This window comes from Argopecten irradians, chromosome 14 (genome assembly GCF_041381155.1).
Source record: "Argopecten irradians isolate NY chromosome 14, Ai_NY, whole genome shotgun sequence".
In the NCBI taxonomy this organism is placed as follows: Eukaryota; Metazoa; Mollusca; class Bivalvia; order Pectinida; family Pectinidae; genus Argopecten; species Argopecten irradians.
The window spans coordinates 27806204-27826703 of record NC_091147.1 but is presented as its reverse complement, the minus strand read 5'-3'; the positions used below and the strand labels follow the sequence as shown (position 1 = coordinate 27826703).

The following is a 20500-nucleotide window of genomic DNA, read 5'->3' as shown; positions in this document are numbered from 1 at the left end:
ATCACTTACATTTTAAGAAAATACAATCATTATGTCACCTCAACGAAACAGCTATTCCGTCTTTGCATATTTCAGAGTTAGCACCCTTGCAGGTAGGTATCCACTGTGACGTCATTATATTGTGAACTCAAACTACGTCTTTTTCTCCGAAAAGTATGACGTTTCACTTGCAAACACGAAAAGTCACAATCAATATCTACCAGCAAGGGCAGATAACTTTGCAATATGCAAATACAGAATAAGTCGTGTGCATAAATTATACACTAGATATCATTATGGTATATGTCATCTCACAGATGATTCTTGAAGCGGATAATTAGACACATTTGTGTATTGCATACCAAATTACTATCTATAGTATCTTTATATTCGTTCTGAAAATAACAATAAGAAAATAATAAGTTTATAATCATTCTCATTTCTCGGATATGAAGCTAGATCTTTAATACATCTATCAAAATTGCAATAACAATAAATTTCAAATAGGAAGTCGCCCCTACCTTTGTAAGGTAAACATATTAAAGATGCGGGTTTTAATACAACGCGACTAGCGTTTGTATTAATGCTATCCGGTTTACTGTTGATGTGTAGGACTGAGTAGGACTTGCTCTACAATGACATCTAGTGGTGACCTCTTGAACCATTTCATTCATAAACTTCCATTCATAAATTCCCTATTCATTGAATAATATTCCTTTGGACCAATCAGTAGTCATAGGAATTCAAAGACTGCCTTCTGATTGGTAGAATACACAGAGTTTGTATAGAATACACAGAGTGTTATATAATACACAGCCCATCTAGGTCAACTGTTGCCTGCTGGTGACTCCTCTGTTTAATTTACATAATCTCTGTTAATGATAATTCAAATTGGACTTACTATCTAAGGCTTATAGACAAAAGAGTTTTTAAAGTAAACTAATCATATGCCCTTTTTGTGTATTTTAAAATAATGTTTTTAAATGAATGTTAAATACAGATCTGAGGTAAAGGCAAAATAACTTATAAGGTTGCCCTCATATGTGCATGGTTTTACCAAAATAAGTGTATGTGCAACTTAAGAAACAAGAGTATGTTAAGGATAAAAACTAATTTTAATGAAGACTTGTTTTCTTTGTAATTTTCATGTAGGAGCTTTAAATAAGAAAAATGTATTTTCTGTGATCATTTGAATGTTTTTGAAATAATTGACATTAAAGATGCTCCACCGCTGACAAATGGCATTTTTTCACTATCAAAAACAGGAGCAGACGATTGGGAATTTTTCTTCAGTTACAAAAGTTACTTACTTTACACCATTACCACCATTGAAAAGTTTGAGCTTCTATTTTTACTTCAAGGTAAAAATATGAAAAATAATTTATTGCATCCCGAAAAAATTCCGTGACACTATATCCTATATGGAATGAAGTACTAATTGCGCATGCACCAAAGGCGAAATGAATTATTTTATATTATTTTTTGTGTTAATTAGCCATAAATATACACGATTAAACACCAATTATTGTTCAAATGATGAATATCATTTATGCTCTGTCGGCGGTGGAGCATCTTTAATGTCTTTATAATATGGTTTATATATTTTGATTTTGGAAAATCATTTTAATTCATTCTATTTTTCTGTATCTGCTGCGTTGTATTTGTAGTACTTTGAGTACTTTGATTATTCAATGTACTCTATCCACTGCCAATGAGTCCGCTAACGTTGAACCAGTTGTCGACCGTCGATCCAACACCGTTAAATCGGATGCTTATATAATTACAATTCTGTTTCCATCTAAGTACATTTCCAGTTGCACCTGTAGTGAGGAAATGTACACTTAGTACATGACGTGGAAATTTGATTGAACCGGCTAATCATCATTCTGTGATAATTTTAGGATGATCTTGACGGCTCTTCAAATGGGGTTTTTCTCTATTGTACATATACATATACTTTGTTATGATATTAATAAATCATTTTTTGTATTATTTCGGTTTTATAGTTATTATTTTGCAATCTTGATCGACGATTTTGACATCTTCCTTGCTTACATCTCTTGACGACAGCACGTAATAAGTAAAAAGATTGGCAGTAGACTTTAAGACAAGAAGAAATAAAGGGACAAATAAAATAAATTTTTTAAAAGAAGATGTATAAAAAAGAAAAAAAAAATATCGTATGCTGAAAGCAGATTATATAATTGATTTTTAATATGAATTTGGCAGGGAAACTGATCACGTATTGTCACGTTTGTTTTTTTCTTCGAAATTTGAAAAACCCATCTAGGTAACCTTATCAACAATTTTCATTACAAGATACATTTTTGCAAAATGAAGTTAAAATGGCATTTTTATTGACATTTAAGTATAACACAAGTATCAAATATTTATTTTTTATTTTCTAATTGATGAATTGATCCACGTCTTCTGTTATTGATGATAACCTCCGATAATTCCGATGATACTAACACGGGGATAATTTTATTTGTTGAGAGCTGTGGCATTAGGTGACCAAAACACTGTGTTTTACAAAGTGTTGAACAATTTATAGTGCCTGCGCTTGGAGTATAATATCCTCTCGACGTGCCAGACCTGCCAATATCTCAAAAGTGATGACGTCGTTATGACGTCAATTTTTTTCAGCAAAATCAAAGTATTTCTATTATACATATAACAAAACGTTTTATTGCATGCGTGAATATACCAAAATAACTTTTTGATGCTCATGTTTGTCAAACGTAATAACATTTTGAAAGTGCTAAATGATTTATGGAACATCATGCTTAACGTTAGAATACATATAATCTTGGCTTAGAATGGAGTTAAAACACCACACAAAAATATATATTAATAATAAAGGTTCCGTTCTCTGCTGTGAACGTGGCATAATGATGACAAACTATGCTCGGTACTTAGGAACTCGCCGGGAAGCATAAGAAGATCCGCATTATCGAAAATTTATTTGTTACTAATTGTGCAGTTAGTGACTATTCTGTCTTTGCATATTACAGAGTTAGCTCCCTTGCGGGTATGTATCCATTGTGACGTCATTATTTTGTGGGCACAATCCACGTCGTTTTCCCCGAAAAGTATGACGTTACGCTCGCAAATACATGACGTCGAATAAATAACTACCCACAAGAAAAGATTGCTGTAATATGCAAATACAGAATTGGAGTAGTATTAACGGAACTTTTGGGACTCTATAAAGGTTTAAAACTCGTTTCATAGTTAAAATTTAAAAATTAAAAGCCGTTTAGAAAGGTACGTAATGTACCTTTAAAATGATTCAATTACGCTGAACCGTCCAAACAACGTTACAAGATATTTACACAAACATTTTCGATGTATCGATTTTGTATCTCAATTTCAAAAGACGTGTTGCATGTAAGATTTTAATTACTGATTGGTACTGGAAGACTGTTAAAACATCTACACCTCAGATATACTATGCAAGTCCCACGTGTCCAGAACACCACTTCTATATACGGTAGTACACGTGGACGTATTAGTCATGAGACGACATCTGTCTTCAGCTGAAGTCGGTAGGGAGAGAGTTCTCGCCCAAGCGTCATATGTACTCAGGTTGTTATAAGTCTGCGCTCTAAACACCAGTTCCCAGTCATCATCTGTGAATATTATATATTCTATGATTTTTCAATATTCACAAGAAAGACAAATGACAATTGGAGTTTCGGGTTCTGAGACGGGTTTTTCTTTCTGTTTGTTTTTATATTAATGCACCTATCATAAAATAAAGACGATTGGTAGTCATTGTCAGTGACATTTAATGCCTAGACAATATTGTAAAGAACGTAATTTTCGCGTATGGTCAAGTGCCCTAAATTCGGCAGGGACCTGTTTTTCGTCAGTTTACAATTTTGCTTATATCTCATGAACTATCGCGTGATTTCATAAAGAGTGTCGTCTGCCAAAGCAGATTTGATCAAAGAAGATTTGTCATGCTCAAAAAAGATTGTGTGCTATAACCAAGTGATTTTATAAAAACGATGTAGCAATATACCTAAAAATGAACGTATTTTCTTAAGTCCATTTTAAATGAAACTTAAAACTCTACCGTCAGCGTTTGACTGTCCACGTGCACTGATCAGCAGTATGTCAACAAAGTACCGGAAGTCACATGTCTGATCACGTGATTCAAAGCCCATATTTTAGGTTATTACAAATTGTTTGGGCGATTCAACTTACCCGAAATTTTTGGTGCGGTACTGTTGAAAACATAACGTTATTCTATGTAAACAGAGGTGTTTGCCACTTTCCATGACCAAGAGGTTTACTTAAAATCGATGTAACAACAAGAAATTTTCAGCTTAAACATGATCTCACAAGCGCCTGCTGATGAATATTAATTTGGAATTACCTCAACTTTCGTAATAAGCCAAACAGCCCCCTGACGAAAAAAAGGTCCCTATTGTGTCGGCCATCACCCAGCGACCGGCTGGTAGAAATCTTCCGTATCGCGATAGATAAATAAAGAATTGATAGACAACTTGCTGTACAAGTAAGACAAAATATTATATATTTGTGTTGATAAAATTGGTACATTTTATTTATTTCTGGTTTGTTGATATACAGAAGATTTGATTACCCTGACGAATATTGACCCTTCAAGGGTATATAATTTTCCGCGTCTTCGTTACATCCAACATACATAATATTTATATAAATACATAAATATGTGCATATATTCACATAAATACATAAACATGTACATATATTCAAATGAATACATAAACATGTACATATATTCACATAAATACATAATCATTTACATATTCTCATATAAATATATAAAAATGTACATATATTACATGAATACATAAACATGTACATATATTCACATAAATACATAAACATTTACATATATTCATATAAATATATAAACATGTATACATAAAAAGAAAACACAATTATAAAACAGTTTTTTCCTCCCTAGCGCTTTCTCGGCTCATGCCGGTCTTCAGGTAGCAGAAAACAGTAGATTTGGACAATCTATGAAATTAAGGCGCATGCCTTAGAAATATAGATATAGTCATTAAACTGTAAAAAATACCTGTACAAAAGTATATATATAATTAATCAGCACAACTTTTGCAATTACAATTTGATATATTGATATAGATTTGGCCATATTCTGCGCTTATTCATGCATGTGAATGCCATGGTAACAACAAAAAATACCTGAAAAATTGCAAAATATCATGATTTTTAGCCCAAAATTGCAGAAAATTGTACTCAATTTTTTTCTTAAGACCTACCTTAAATTGAGCACTTCTCTCACAATGGCAAAATAAGCTAATTTATTTCATAGGTCGATTAAGTGGATTTTTCAATAGTTTTGCCTAAACCCGCGCCATGGATTTTCCTTCAAGTAAAGCTAGCATTTCCGGTCAAGACGCACTTCCGGAGGAGCCCAGAATTGTAATCTCTAACCCATTTTTGTTATGTTTATTTTTGAAAAAAATGAAACTTATATCAAACCCTCCATATTGGATGTACCAATATCAGAATATATTTGATTTTTAATTGTTTATGCATGGCTCAAATCAGGGGCTCCCCACTTAATAAAAATATAGACCGTGGCCAGGCTGTTCTTCTCTGGTTTGCTACCTCAGGGGTTTGAATTCTTTTATTTGTAAAACATGACGTCATACTACAATGACGTCATAGTAAGATTTTGTCATAACATGGTACATAAAGATATTGTGAATGGTTCTGGAAGAAATTAACAAAAACATGAGGACAAAATAAAAACTAATATGAAGTTCCTTTGTCCCGTTCTGAATTTAGCACAGGTTTCATAAGTTGAATGAAATACATTTCTTTATTTTCCCTTTTTAAAAGATCTGAATTAGACATTTGATATATTGGTAGAATAAAAAAGTTATCATTAGCACACATATAGAGAATACACGGTTAGTATCTTACAATACAAGGTTTATTTTGGTGCGAGACTTAGGAAAGCCGAGATGACGAGGCTTTGCCGAGTCATCTCAGCTTTCCGTGTCGAGCACCAAAATATACCTTGTATTGTAAGATACTAACCGTGTATTCTGTTTATCCTGCAACCATTATGGCATTCAAAACGAAAGCAAATTGACAGTTCCTTACTTTGTTTCGCTCGATGCGAGACGATTCTTTGATGCGGAGGTAAAGATTCATTCACTTAACCGAATGAGAGTGCACTCCTTTTTACTGCCGTGGGAAATAAATAAGCGCATTCCAAACAGTCACCGTAATTCTATTAAGTGTGATATATCACTAAAAGGAAATGAAAATACTCAAATAACAATAAATACCCATTAAAGAATTACTTAACAATACATACCCTTGTCATGAGCCAAGAAAAAGACGGCACCGCCATACGAGATTTTCGATATCGTAAAAATGACGTCATTTAGGTGAATGTGACGTCACGTTTTAGCGGGACTGAATGGCGTTTCATTCACCGGAAGGTTCAAGTTCTGGGTCAAGTTAGAAAAAGTGCCGTCAGATATGGAAAAAATTCACGTGATCGTATTGACGGATAAAGCATATCGTATTGACGGATAAAGCACAAGTTTATCCGGCAGTAGTTATCGGTCAGTATGTGGGACAGTTGCAGGATAAATGACAATGTTCGTTTACTGTTAAATATCTGAGATGGTCTGTTTTGGTATGTTGTCGGTGTAATGTAACTCTCTTATGTAATTATATAAACCTGTATATATATTCACATAGATACATAAACATGTACATATATTCACATACATGTAAATAGATAAACATGCACATATATTCACATAAATACATAAACATGTACATGTGATACATAAATTCGCGGTAATTTGTGCTTACTGACGATCGTGCACTTTAGTTTATGCAATTACTGCAAACCTACTTATTTTAGCGGAGTAAAACTTTAGCGCAAATGCGAAAAACTGCCAAGTGTGATTTATTACCGCGGATATAAATTCACACAATTCGGCTGTTCAATACCGGAATTACTCTTTTACAATATTTAGCGCTGTTAATGAATTAGCGTTTAAAAGACAGCGTGAAAAGCGCTAAAATAAAACAACCACTAAAATAAGTACACATACAGTATTTTTTACGTACCATTTGAATTCAAAATCTCTAGTGAAATGAAATGGTAACATATTTTAGAATTTTTTATGAAGGACAATTATAATTCAAATATGTTCTTAATGGTGATATAATGGTAGCTTCTCACCTCGTCATAGATGATAGATCGTCCAGTTTGTCGCCTCGTGTACAGTTGACGGTGACGTGTATTTAGAAACTGCACATTCTTGATACTGACGATGATAGTTAAAAGACAAACAAGTCGATATTTGAAAGCAAGTTTTTGCACATCTCGTGGAAGAATAAGTAAAATTTAAAATCGACCCACCACCTGAAAGCACATATCCATCAATGCGAAGGAATTTTCCTGTTTGTATACAAGATATTCCAAAAAACACTTGTTAATGTATTCAAAACAGCTCCCATATCTTCATCAGAGCGAACCAGAATTCTGGAGGGGTGCGACTAATATGGTATATTCGCTACATAGTCGCTTACTGTATTGATAATTGTATCATATAATCGCTACTTAAGGTAATTACACTAAGTGGCAGTCAATGGTTCAAATACATCACATAACAAATCATGTTTGCTTTTGGCGCTCCTATCTTACATGAAAATGATTTAGAATACAACATGGCATTTCGTGATACTTTTAATGCTCCTAAGTCTCTCTCATAATATAATTTATAGTGGAAACATGATATATAGAATATAACATGGTCTTTCGTGGTGCTATTGAAATAGCAAAGAGAATGGATGATTCTACGTGGTCATCATTGATTCAAACACCTTACATAACAAATGATATTTGCTGTTGGTATTCCTATCTCAAATAGTATAATTTATGGTAGAAAAATGATATTTAGAATTATCAAATAATCCGCCTGCTATCCAGTGATTATCCACGTGTAATATTTCTGCATATGTAACTAGTTTATTATAACCTAGAGCGATTTTTATTGGCTGGAAATTCATTGTGACGTCATTCAGAAACAATAAAATGACGCCAGGAAAAATGACGTGACGTCTGTGTTACGAGGACGGTGGGACAAAATTTCGGCTTCCGTTAGATTTTCGGAATATATTTTGACGTAAAATTCTCGCCAAGGCTCGCAAATATAAAAACTTCTTAGACTCGTTTCATAAAATCTCATATGAAATGAACACTCATTTAAGATCCTATATATAACATGATCTCTCGTGGCACTATTTAAATAGTAAAAATCATGAATGACTGTAAGGATATGCTCAAATTAAGTGTTTGTATGGTCTACTTGCCACTGATATCAATGTTGTCGATTTCAACCGATCATAATGATAACCTGCTGTATATGTATATGTTTGTTTCTTCTGTAACAATTTAAGGCTACATTGTAGCATCGCAGTTATAATGATTTTGGTGGAGAGTGGTGTACGATTTAGATAAGATGGAACACAGATTGATTATTAAGAAGGGAGTGGGTATCCATGTACATTGTATAAACACATACGGTAAACACAGGATACGGAAACTCTTGTGACGTCACTAATGGGTACGGGTAACAAGAGATTGGTTGTTATTGGGAATCAACCCGGAAAGCTACATTGTAGGTCAGTAAACAGTATATGATTTTATGAATGAGCCAGGTCCCTACAGACCACTATCTATTGAATGGAAGCAATTTATAAAGTCAACAAGCTCGAAATTTTACTAAATTATCCTTCTAAAATGTTTGTGCAACAATTTTTTTGTACATAGACATCTTACGTTTTTTTGTTTTTGTTTTTTTTTCTTTTAGGTCTGTTTTAATCTGATGGCATGCCATAATAAAATGAAATTAAAATTAAGTTTCGTGTGCTGCTTTCAATAAAAATTCTTCCCATCACGATTAACAATCTTTGATACAATTAAATTAAACAATATTTCTATTAGTTTTCACAGTTTCTTTGCGTTGACACCGTGTCCAACCGTACTTTGGAGATTGCGGTTGAAGTAACGCAGAGTTTGCGGTTATCACCGGAAGGTGATGGAAAATTGAGAGGGTAGGTCCACGAAATTGTCAAATAACGAAATTCTAGAGAATCTATCAAAAAACTGAGTCGCTCACGGATTGTAGCACACATTGAAGAATTCAAGGCCTGTTTCGCATATTGTCGATGTTTTTTGTGGAGTTCAAACACTCCACGACAAAAATCGAAATCGGATTTTTTTGTAAACAAATCAAAATTTCATAATGTTTTAAGCCATATTATCTTATATAAACGCTTTCCATTTGTGTGTTGATGTTCTAAAAACACCCCGACTGAATGACATTTGTTTATGTCAAGAAATTTCCATGAAATACTGAATTGAATTTTTGAAGGATGAGGTTGCGGTTGCATAAAGTAAAAAATGGGGGTTGCGGTTTTTGGTCATTCAATAGCTATAATGGGCGGATGATATTTGCCATTTTCCATGACCTCAGAGTGTTTCTGAGATGTTTGCGTTTAATGTTATTATCACTAAGACAATCAATTAAGTTTCCGTTCCGTATGGATCAGTTTTAATATTAGCAATGGTATGTATATGTAAGAATGGTATGTCAGCTTTAACTCTTCATTTGTTATTATAAAACTGTGTAGCAACAAACAGGAAAATTATATAAAATTATCATGAAGATCATGAAGCATTTTTCACCCCACGAAACACACCCGTACCCGTTATAAAAATACATGATGTGTATTGTGTTACTCTGTAGTCTTCGTAATAAGAGTAGGCCCTAGTAGCCGCTACAGAGACGCCTACTGCTACTGGCGATTGACAACGCAGTAAATAAATAAAAGTAAATAAAAAAATAAATAAAGATTGAATTGACCTTTGATAATCGAATGATTCGTATAGTCTCATAGTCTTAAGAGTCTCTTTAGATGTATCCGCCATAGTCTCTGCAATGAAATAAATTTAAAAATTAAAAAAAAAAAACAAAAACAAAACATTTGAATCAACGTCAACATACCTTAACAACACTTGAATCATTGCTAAAAACGATGTAAAAAAGATACACAGTTGACTGGCACCTAATTGTAAATAATTTAGTAATCGATGCAGTAAGTCGAAAAGGGGGATAAGCTGCACCAGATGGTATCATTTCGTCCATTTAGGACTCATCTGACAATCCGCACTCATAAAACCTTCTTTATCCCAACCGCAACAATCAATGACGTTACTTTTTTACTTTACATTTTCCGCAACCACGAAAAACTACTTTATGTCAACCGCAATAATGACGTTACTTTTACCGACACATTTTCAAAATCGTATCTCTCAATCATCCGGTATTAGATTTAGAAAATCTTTTGAGAGGCTGTTTACAAGGGTTCGAAATTATAATATAATCAGTTGATATTGGTCTAGACTCGATTTGTAAAGCAGCATGAGATCATGAACTTGACAATTGGCGAAAAGTGGCAAAAATTATGCACTGTACGTAGGTGTTTGAAATACTGGGGCCATACAGAAACAGGTTACCGCTTCCCGAATTTGGATATATGATCTCTGTTCTCCGTGCACACTTCAGATTTCTGAAAAAAGTTTCCTGATGAGAAATATGACATTTTCTCTTCCGACTTACCTCCGTTTTCCGGCTCATAACCGCAAACTCTGCGTTACTTCAACCGCAATCTCCAAAGTACGGTTGGACACGGTGGTTGAGGAATGTGTTATTTTTGAGTCAATGTTCTGACCCATTTCCCAACGCAACATCCACAACTAAATTGCTGTTTGTAAACACGGCTCAATTTTTAATAAATACAGCCAAGACATCTGCCAGTCCGTAATCTGTAAAGAAAATTAAGTCGGCTTAGATTTCATCTTAAACAGAAATTTCCCTTTCAAACTGATACATTAATATAAATCTATGCCGATTAATTATTAGGATGTACAAAAGATACATTTTGATCAGAAATAAGCTTTGATAATATTTTACTATCAAATATAACCATTTCTTTTCAGGAATTGTTATTTAAAAAAATATTTTGTTAGGATTGATTTATATAGGGGTATTGCTATTGATAGTAAATCGAGTAAAAAAGTGTAAAAGCAGACTTTCGAGGAATTTCTGAAGAAAATTAGTACAAAAATATCATGTGTTCGTGCATATTATAGCAATAATAACCTTTTACTGGAGATGTTTGCATTTAAATATAGCTGCGTGGTTTTTTTTCAATCTTACATGTCACTAAATGAGCATTACTTCGAAAATGTGAATCATTAATAGCGCAAATATATAGAAAATATACGTCTAAATGACTCCAACTATTGTTAGATTCGATATCACCTACTGTATTTTCATTATTAGTTCATATATATTTTGTATTTTATTTCGTTAATTAAATATTATTTTATGAATTAATATATTAAGCTAAATCTTTCTTTTTTAACCCTAGCTTCCAGTTTATCTGTATGTGGATGTATATGAGAGTATATTGAATAAAAAATATTGTTGAAAATAAACTTAAATGAAATTAAATTTGACGAAGGTGGTTTTTTTTTTTTTTTTTTTTATTTATTTTCTATATAGAATCGTTCTATATACGTAAAATATGAATGTTTTGACAAAAAATTAATTCCCGTTTTAACCTTACCAAATGTAGGATCTTGCCACAGCATGACATCCTCCCCTGGAGCATACAGAAATGCTGGAAAACCAGTATGATTATTGTCATAGTCACAGAACCACCTGGCAGTTGCATTGACATCAGCCACCATCATCCAGCCGCGATCAAGAGCACAGCCGCGGAATCTCTGGTTCATGTAAAACGTCCGCTCCCCTGCGCTAAACAGATAAAAATACTTCCTTTAGTCTAATTTTAAGATCTTTCCTCGCTGAGTATAATGTTTAAACGACACTCATTATTTGAACTAATGTTTAGTCTTGTATAATCAATGGAACCCACTTAATTTGAAATCGGCTACACTGAAATACTGCTTACAATTAATTTGAAAGGAATTATGATCGGTGCTATCACATATCCATAATGTTTCTCCTTATTGAAATCTGGATAATTTGAAAAGATTTCGGATTCCCCAAGGACTTCAATTTAACCGTGTTCCACTGTATGTGTCTAATTAAAATAATTAACACAAAAATATATTAAAATAATGCATTTTGTTTTTGGTACAAGGGTATTCAGTTTTTCGGTTTCCTAGCAACCACGAAAGCAACGACAGTTTCTACACAACACGCATTTCAAGTTATAGCATATGAACAAATATATAATTATATAATTTTGTGTAATGTAAGAATTGAATTCCATGCATTCCTTTAATACTTTGTAATGATGTATGTGATATTGTAGAATGAAACTACAAGAGAAATCATCAAAGAGATCAGGTCTTCAACATCATGAACGGTTTTAAGTTTAAACTTAGCCAATCACAGACGACGCTACAAAACGTTAGGTAATTTCTGAGGAGCTATTGCTGTTTCGTGATCTTAGGACCGTGTTTAAAGAATAAACAAAGCCAAAAGATTAACATTGACAACCTAAACTCAAAATGGCGTCGTTATACCTACCCACGAAGTTCAAAGAAATTAAACGTGCTGTTTTTATTCAGCTTACTCCAGCCACTGTCAATGAGCCTGCTAATGTCAAACCAATCGTCTATTGTCGATCCTATTCCGTCAAATCGAATATTAACAACACGTTGGCCATCTTTGTACATCTCCAGTTGGACCTGCAATTAAGAAAATTCTGTGACCAAACTTTTCCATCTTATGGCACTCACGGGTGTATTATAGATGCTACATGTAATGATATGTATTTCCTTTTATTGTTTAAAATTGCTGTATGGGCGGATTATATGCGAAATGTATAACGATGCCATTATTTTTAGATTAGTTACACAAAACCTCAAATCTGGAGTTTCTGCAGATACAATCAAAGTAGCATTATGCAAGTTACACGAATATCGGAGTTTTGTACGTAGTAATATCAGGACAGATGACCGGCGATAAATCACCACCAATATCGACTTGGTATCGCGAAATCGGCGTTAGCCTGACTACCCGCAGAAGACAACTATGCATTTATTTTTTTAAAACATCAAGACTAGATAAGAACTCATACTTATCGCCTGAAGTGGCCTGAAATGACGTAAAATATCATTCTAAAATTAATAAATGAACATTATGAAGAGTACATTATGTAGAGCATGGGTGACATTTGCATACGAATACTTCAACGAATTTTAAAGGCCAACATCATTTCCGAAAAGTCTTTATATTTTTTAAAAATGGAAATGCAAAACGAGATTGATAATTTTGTAGGTCGCAAAAGTTATTAACTTACCGCTAATACTACACTCATCATCACGTTCTGAACAATTAAATTAAGATATGTTTAGTTAATGTTTGTTTTCATAACGCGGGTCGTCTTATGTTTCCCGCCGTCATCCTAATTACCGCGTATTAGTTGACTATTACTGCGCAAGACGGTAAAACAGCGAAATGAATCTTCTGTCGTCCTTATCGGAGGGATAGATTTTGAAATAAAAATATATTAAGTGAAAATATTACCTTGAGGAGCATACTGGTTATAAAATAGCTCTCTCCATCTCCCTCTCATTCTCTATATTTCCCCTCTCTCTCCCTCTCTCTGTGTATAAAATACAACTTTATATATAGATACATTAATTATTTCTAATATTGTAAATGCCATCTTGTGTATGTAATTTGAAAGTTTTACTTTTGGGAACGGGAGTTATACAAGTTGTACAACTTGTGCCCAATCCCATTGCACATTTGGCAATAAAATATGTTTAAATAAAATCATTCTCACTGTAAGCATAGATTACGGAGATAATTTTGCATTATTTAGTTTTGAAATCTCATCCTAGGTCATCAATTTACATTTTCTCTTTATTTTTAAGAAAATTTAAATGTATGTTTCGGAAATGTAGTGGGCCTTTAAGTTCGTTAAACGTAAAAGCTAAGTATGAGTGTCATTTCATTAATTTGTTAACGTGCCTCAGACAAACTTTCTGACTCCCACAAATCCAGAATACCACTTCTATATATGGTAGTGCACGTGGACGTATTTGTCATGAGACGACACCCGTCCTCAGCAGGGGTAGGTAGAGACAGAGTTCCCATCCAAGCGTTGTATGGACTCAGATTATTGTAGGCCTGTGCTCTGAACACAAGTTCCCAGTCACTATCTGTGAATAGATTATAACATTTATATTGACAATTGGTATATTTGACAATAATGAAATAAATTTTCTATTGACTTCATTACATCTGTTTTAAATGCTAGTCTTACAATAAAAAGAATGATTATCCATATAGCTTTGCTTCCTGTAGTGTTATCAACATTCGATCAGCGTTCATCAGTTAATGAACTAAGTTATTGGACAACAGACGGTAACTTTATTAGTTCACTCTTAAAACTAACAGTTAATAATTATACACATGTTTTTACTATGCTACTAATATGCCTATTATATAGTATTCATCTATGCAATTTCGTTGCAATCTTCATTGTTAAAGATGCTTCTCCGCCGATAGAGCATTACAGGATACTAATTATTTTAAGAAGAATTAATGTTTAATTATTTTGTTTATATATATATATATGTGTGTGTGTCTAATTAACACAAAAAATGATATGATATATTTCTTTTGCTTTTGGTACATGAACAACCAGTACTGCATTCCATATAGTGCCACGGATTTTTTCGGGATGCAACTAAATATATATATATATTTTTAATCTTGAAGTAAAATTAGAAGATCAAACTTTTCAAATGTGGTAATAATGTAAAGTAAGTAACTTTTGTAACTGAAGTAAAATACTTATTCATCTGATCCTGTTTTTGATAGAGAAAAATTAGCATTGGTCAGCGGTGGATCATCTTTAATAGTGAGCTGGTATGTTTATTGTAAAACAAAATATATACACTGTCTTTGGTTGATTGATTGGGCGGTATATTTGCTTTTTTGTGTTTCATCATTCAATATTCTTTAGGGGCATTTGTGCTACCTCACTACAGCATGCCGATCAGGTACATATGTGACGTCACAAACCGAAGATTAGCGATCATCCGCTATCTTTTAGCAGCATATATCATTGCAGGTATCTCTGACGCCGCCTGCAGATTATAACCTACCTCTTTTTAGAGGTAAGATTGTCCTCTCTGACGCCTCCTGTCGATTTTCCCTTACCTCTTTGTAGATGGTATTTTGCCCACTATGACGCGTCCTGTAGATTGTTACCTACCTCTATATAGATCATAGATTACCCACTCTGACGCGTCCCGTAGATTGTTACCTACCTCTATATAGATCATAGATTGCCCACTCTGACGCCTCCTGTAGATTGTTACCTACCTCTATATAGATGGTAGATAGACTGCCCACTCTGACGCCACTTGTATATGGTATTACCTATCTCTATATAGATGGTTGATTGCCCACTCTGACGCCTCCTGTAGATTGTTACCTACCTCTATATAGATGGTAGATTGCCCACTCTGACGCCTCCTGTAGATTGTTACCTACCTCTATATAGATGGTAGATTGCCCACTCTGACGCCTCCTGTAGATTGTTACTACCTCTATATAGATGGTAGATTGCCCACTCTGACGCCTCCTGTAGATTGTGACCTATCTACATATAGATGGTAGATTGCCCACTCTGACGCCTCCTGTAGATTGTTACCTACCTCTATATAGATGGTAGATTGCCCACTCTGACGCCTCCTGTAGATTGTTACCTACCTCTATATAGATGAGTAGATTGCCCACTCTGACGCCTCCTAGATAGCCTCTATTGATGGTTACCTACCTCTATATATATGATGGTAGATTAGATTGCCCACTCTGACGCCTCCTGTAGATTGTTACCTACCTCTATATAGATGGTAGATTGCCCACTCTGACGCCTCCTGTAGATTGTAACCTACCTCTATATAGATGGTAGATTGCCCACTCTGACGCCTCCTGTAGATTGTAACCTACCTCTATATAGATGGTAGATTGCCCACTCTGACGCCTCCTGTAGATTGTTACTACCTATATAGATGTTACCCTCTGACGCCTCCTGTACCCTACCTATATATAGATGGTAGATTGCCCACTCTGACGCCTCCTGTAGATTGTTACCTACCTCTATATAGATGGTAGATTGCCCACTCTGACGCCTCCTGTAGATTGTAACCTACCTCTATATAGATGGTAGATTGCCCACTCTGACGCCTCTTGTAGATTGTTACCTACCTCTATATAGATGGTAGATTGCCCACTCTGACGCCTCCTGTAGATTGTAACCTACCTCTATATAGATGGTAGATTGCCCACTCTGACGCCTCCTGTAGATTGTTACCTACCTCTATATAGATGGTAGATTGCCCACTCTGACGCCTCCTGTAGATTGTTACCTACCTCTATATAGATGGTAGATTGCCCACTCTCATTGACGCCTCCTGTAGATTAGTAACCTCTGACCTCTATATAGCCTGGTAGATTGCTTTCCACTTTGACGCTCTCCTGTGATTGTAACTACCTCAATAGGATGGTAGATTGTTACCTGCTGTAAGATTGTTACTACCTCTATCTATAGATGGGGGTAGATTGCCCACTCTGACGCCTCCTGTAGATTGTAACCTACCTCTATATAGATGGTAGATTGCCCACTCTGACGCCTCCTGTAGATTGTTACCTACCTCTATATAGATGGTAGATTGCCCACTCTGACGCCTCCTGTAGATTGTTACCTACCTCTATATAGATGTTAGATTGCCCACTCTGACGCCTCCTGTAGATTGTTACCTACCTCTATATAGATGGTAGATTGCCCACTCTGACGCCTCCTGTAGATTGTAACCTACCTCTATATAGATGGTAGATTGCCCACTCTGACGCCTCCTGTAGATTGTTACCTACCTCTATATAGATGGTAGATTGCCCACTCTGACGCCTCCTGTAGATTGTAACCTACCTCTATATAGATGGTAGATTGCCCACTCTGACGCCTCCTGTAGATTGTTAACCTACCTCTTATATAGATGGTAGATTGCCCACTCTGACGCCTCCGGTAGATTGTTACCTACCTCTATATAGATGGTAGATTGCCCACTCTGACGCCTCCTGTAGATTGTTACCTACCTCTATATAGATGGTAGATTGCCCACTCTGACGCCTCCGGTAGATTGTTACCTACCTCTATATAGATGGTAGATTGCCCACTCTGACGCCTCCTGTAGATTGTTACCTACCTCTATATAGATGGTAGATTGCCCACTCTGACGCCTCCTGTAGATTGTTACCTACCTCTATATAGATGGTAGATTGCCCACTCTGACGCCTCCTGTAGATTGTTACCTACCTCTATATAGATGGTAGATTGCCCACTCTGACGCCTCCTGTAGATTGTTACCTACCTCTATATAGATGGTAGATTTCCCACTCTGACGCCTCCTGTAGATTGTAACCTACCTCTATATAGATGGTAGATTGCCCACTCTGACGCCTCCTGTAGATTGTTACCTACCTCTATATAGATGGTAGATTGCCCACTCTGACGCCTCCTGTAGATTGTTACCTACCTCTATATAGATGATAGATTGCCCACTCTGACGCCTCCTGTAGATTGTTACCTACCTCTATATAGATGGAGGATTGCCCACTCTGACGCCTCCTGTAGATTGTTACCTACCTCTATATAGATGGTAGATTGCCCACTCTGACGCCTCCTGTAGATTGTTACCTACCTCTATATAGATGGTAGATTGCCCACTCTGACGCCTCCTGTAGATTGTTACCTACCTCTATATAGATGGTAGATTGCCCACTCTGACGCCTCCTGTAGATTGTTACCTACCTCTATATAGATGGTAGATTGCCCACTCTGACGCCTCCTGTAGATTGTTACCTACCTCTATATATGTATGAAGATTGTAACCTGACCCTCCTGTAGATTGTACTTAAGATGTAATGCCACTCTGACGCCTCTGTAGATTGTTACCTACCTCTATTTATATTGTAGATTGACCCACTCTGACGCCTCCTGTAGATTGTAACCTACCTCTATATAGATGATGATAGATTGCCCATATCCCACTCTGACGCCTCTGTAGATTGTTACCTACCTCTATATAGATGGTAGATTGCCCACTCTGACGCCTCCTGTAGATTGTTACCTACCTCTATATAGATGGTAGATTGCCCACTCTGACGCCTCCTGTAGATTGTTACCTACCTCTATATAGATGGTAGATTGCCCACTCTGACGCCTCCTGTAGATTGTTTACCTACCTCTATATAGATGGTAAGATTGCCCACTCTGACGCCTCCTGTAGATTGTTACCTACCTCTATATAGATGGTAGATTGCCCACTCTGACGCCTCCTGTAGATTGTTACCTACCTCTATATAGATGGTAGATTGCCCACTCTGACGCCTCCTGTAGATTGTTACCTACTCTACGCCTCTGTAGATTGTACTCTATATAGATGGTAGATTGCCCACTCTGACGCCTCCTGTAGATTGTAACCTACCTCTATATAGATGGTAGATTGCCCACTCTGACGCCTCCTGTAGATTGTTACCGTACCTCTATATAGATGGTAGATTGCCCACTCTGACGCCTCCTGTAGATTGTTACCTACCTCTATATAGATGGTAGATTGCCCACTCTGACGCCTCCTGTAGATTGTAACCTACCTCTATATAGATGGTAGATTGCCCACTCTGACGCCTCCTCTGTAGATTGTAGATTTTACCTACCTCTATATAGATGGTAGATTGCCACTCTGACGCCTCCTGTAGATTGTTACCTACCTCTATATAGATGGTAGATTGCCCACTCTGACGCCTCCTGTAGATTGTTACCTACCTCTATATAGATGGTAGATTGTCCACTCTGACGCCTCCTGTAGATTGTTACCTACCTCTATATAGATGGTAGATTGCCCACTCTGACGCCTCCTGTAGATTGTTACCTACCTCTATATAGGATGGTAGATTGCCCACCTCTGACGCCTCCTGTAGATTGTAACCTACCTCTATATAGAAGGTAGATTGCCCACTCTGACGCCTCCTGTAGATTGTTACCTACCTCTAAATAGATGGTAGATTACCCACTCTTGACGCCTCCTGTAGATTGTTACCTACCTCTATATAGATGGTAGATTGCCCACTCTGACGCCTCGTGTAGATTGTTACCTACCTCTATATAGATGGTAGATTGCCCACTCTGACGCCTCCTGTAGATTGTTACCTACCTCTATATAGATGGTAGATTGCCCACTCTGACGCCTCCTGTAGATTGTACCTACCTCTATATAGATGGTAGATTGCCCACTCTGACGCCTCCTGTAGATTGTTACCTACCTCTATATAGATGGTAGATTGCCCACTCTGACGCCTCCTGTAGATTGTTACCTACCTCTATATACGATGGTTAGGATTGCCCACTCTGACGCCTCCTGTAGATTGTTACCTAACCTCTATATATATGATAGATTATCCACTCTGACAACCCTCCTGTAGATTGTAACCTACCTCTATATAGAATGGTAGGATTGCCCACACAGTCTGACGCCCTCCTGTAGATTGTTAACCTACCTCTAACAAAGAGAGATAGAATTTTCCACTCATGACCCTCCTGTAGATTGTTACCTACCTCTATATAAGATGGTAGATTGCCCACTCTGACGCCTGCTCTAAATTGTTTACCTACCTCTATATAGCGTGGTAGATATAGCCAACTCTGACGCCTTCCTGTATTGTAACCCTACCTCTATATAGATGGTAGAATATTCCCCCACTCTGACGGACTCCTGAAGATTGCGTTACCTACCTCTAATAAAGATGATAGATTTTCCACGTCTGACATGACGAAGAACACCATCCTGTAGATTGTTACTACCTCTATATTCGATGTAGATTGTCCACCTAACGCCCTACTGTAGATAACCTACCTACGTATATAGATGGAGTAGATTGCCGTCCCGCTCTGACGCCACCTCTACCTAACCTCCTATACTAATAATAGATTACCCCACTTGCGACGCCTCATTTTTCTACCTAACCTCTATATAAGATTGGTAGATTGCACACTTCTGACGCCTCCCGTCCGTAGAATGTACCCTACCTCCTAGTGTACTAGGGTAGATGACCCACACCTCTTAATACGTCCTCCCGAAATCTTGTTGCCCTACCATTTTTGTATAATAACAGATTGCCCACCTTTCTGAAGCGACTGTAGACTCACTTACCTACCTCTTTGTAGGATGGTAGATTTGCCCACCCAGACGACTCAGTACAGCTTAATGTGACTCAACTATGGGCGAATCTGCATCAACTGACATTCCTGATTCGCTGTTTTTGTAGTTAAAAATACACATCTTGCGATTTGAACAGCACATCAACGCACCATTTTCTGCAGAAAAATCATGAATTCAAAAAAA

At 36.2% G+C, this 20500-nt stretch overlaps 1 protein-coding gene across 1 annotated transcript; it reads right to left on the bottom strand.

The window, feature by feature from the left end:
* Positions 1 to 10234: 10234 nt before the first annotated feature.
* LOC138307131 (uncharacterized) lies at positions 10235 to 19941 on the bottom strand. The gene is made up of 5 exons (XM_069247761.1): positions 19891 to 19941; positions 14058 to 14312; positions 12606 to 12766; positions 11674 to 11864; positions 10235 to 10867 (listed from the first exon to the last, which is right to left on the bottom strand). The coding sequence occupies exons 1-5, from the start codon at positions 19939 to 19941 to the stop codon at positions 10824 to 10826; spliced, it is 702 nt and encodes a 233-aa protein (XP_069103862.1). The 3' UTR covers positions 10235 to 10823.
* Positions 19942 to 20500: the final 559 nt, after the last annotated feature.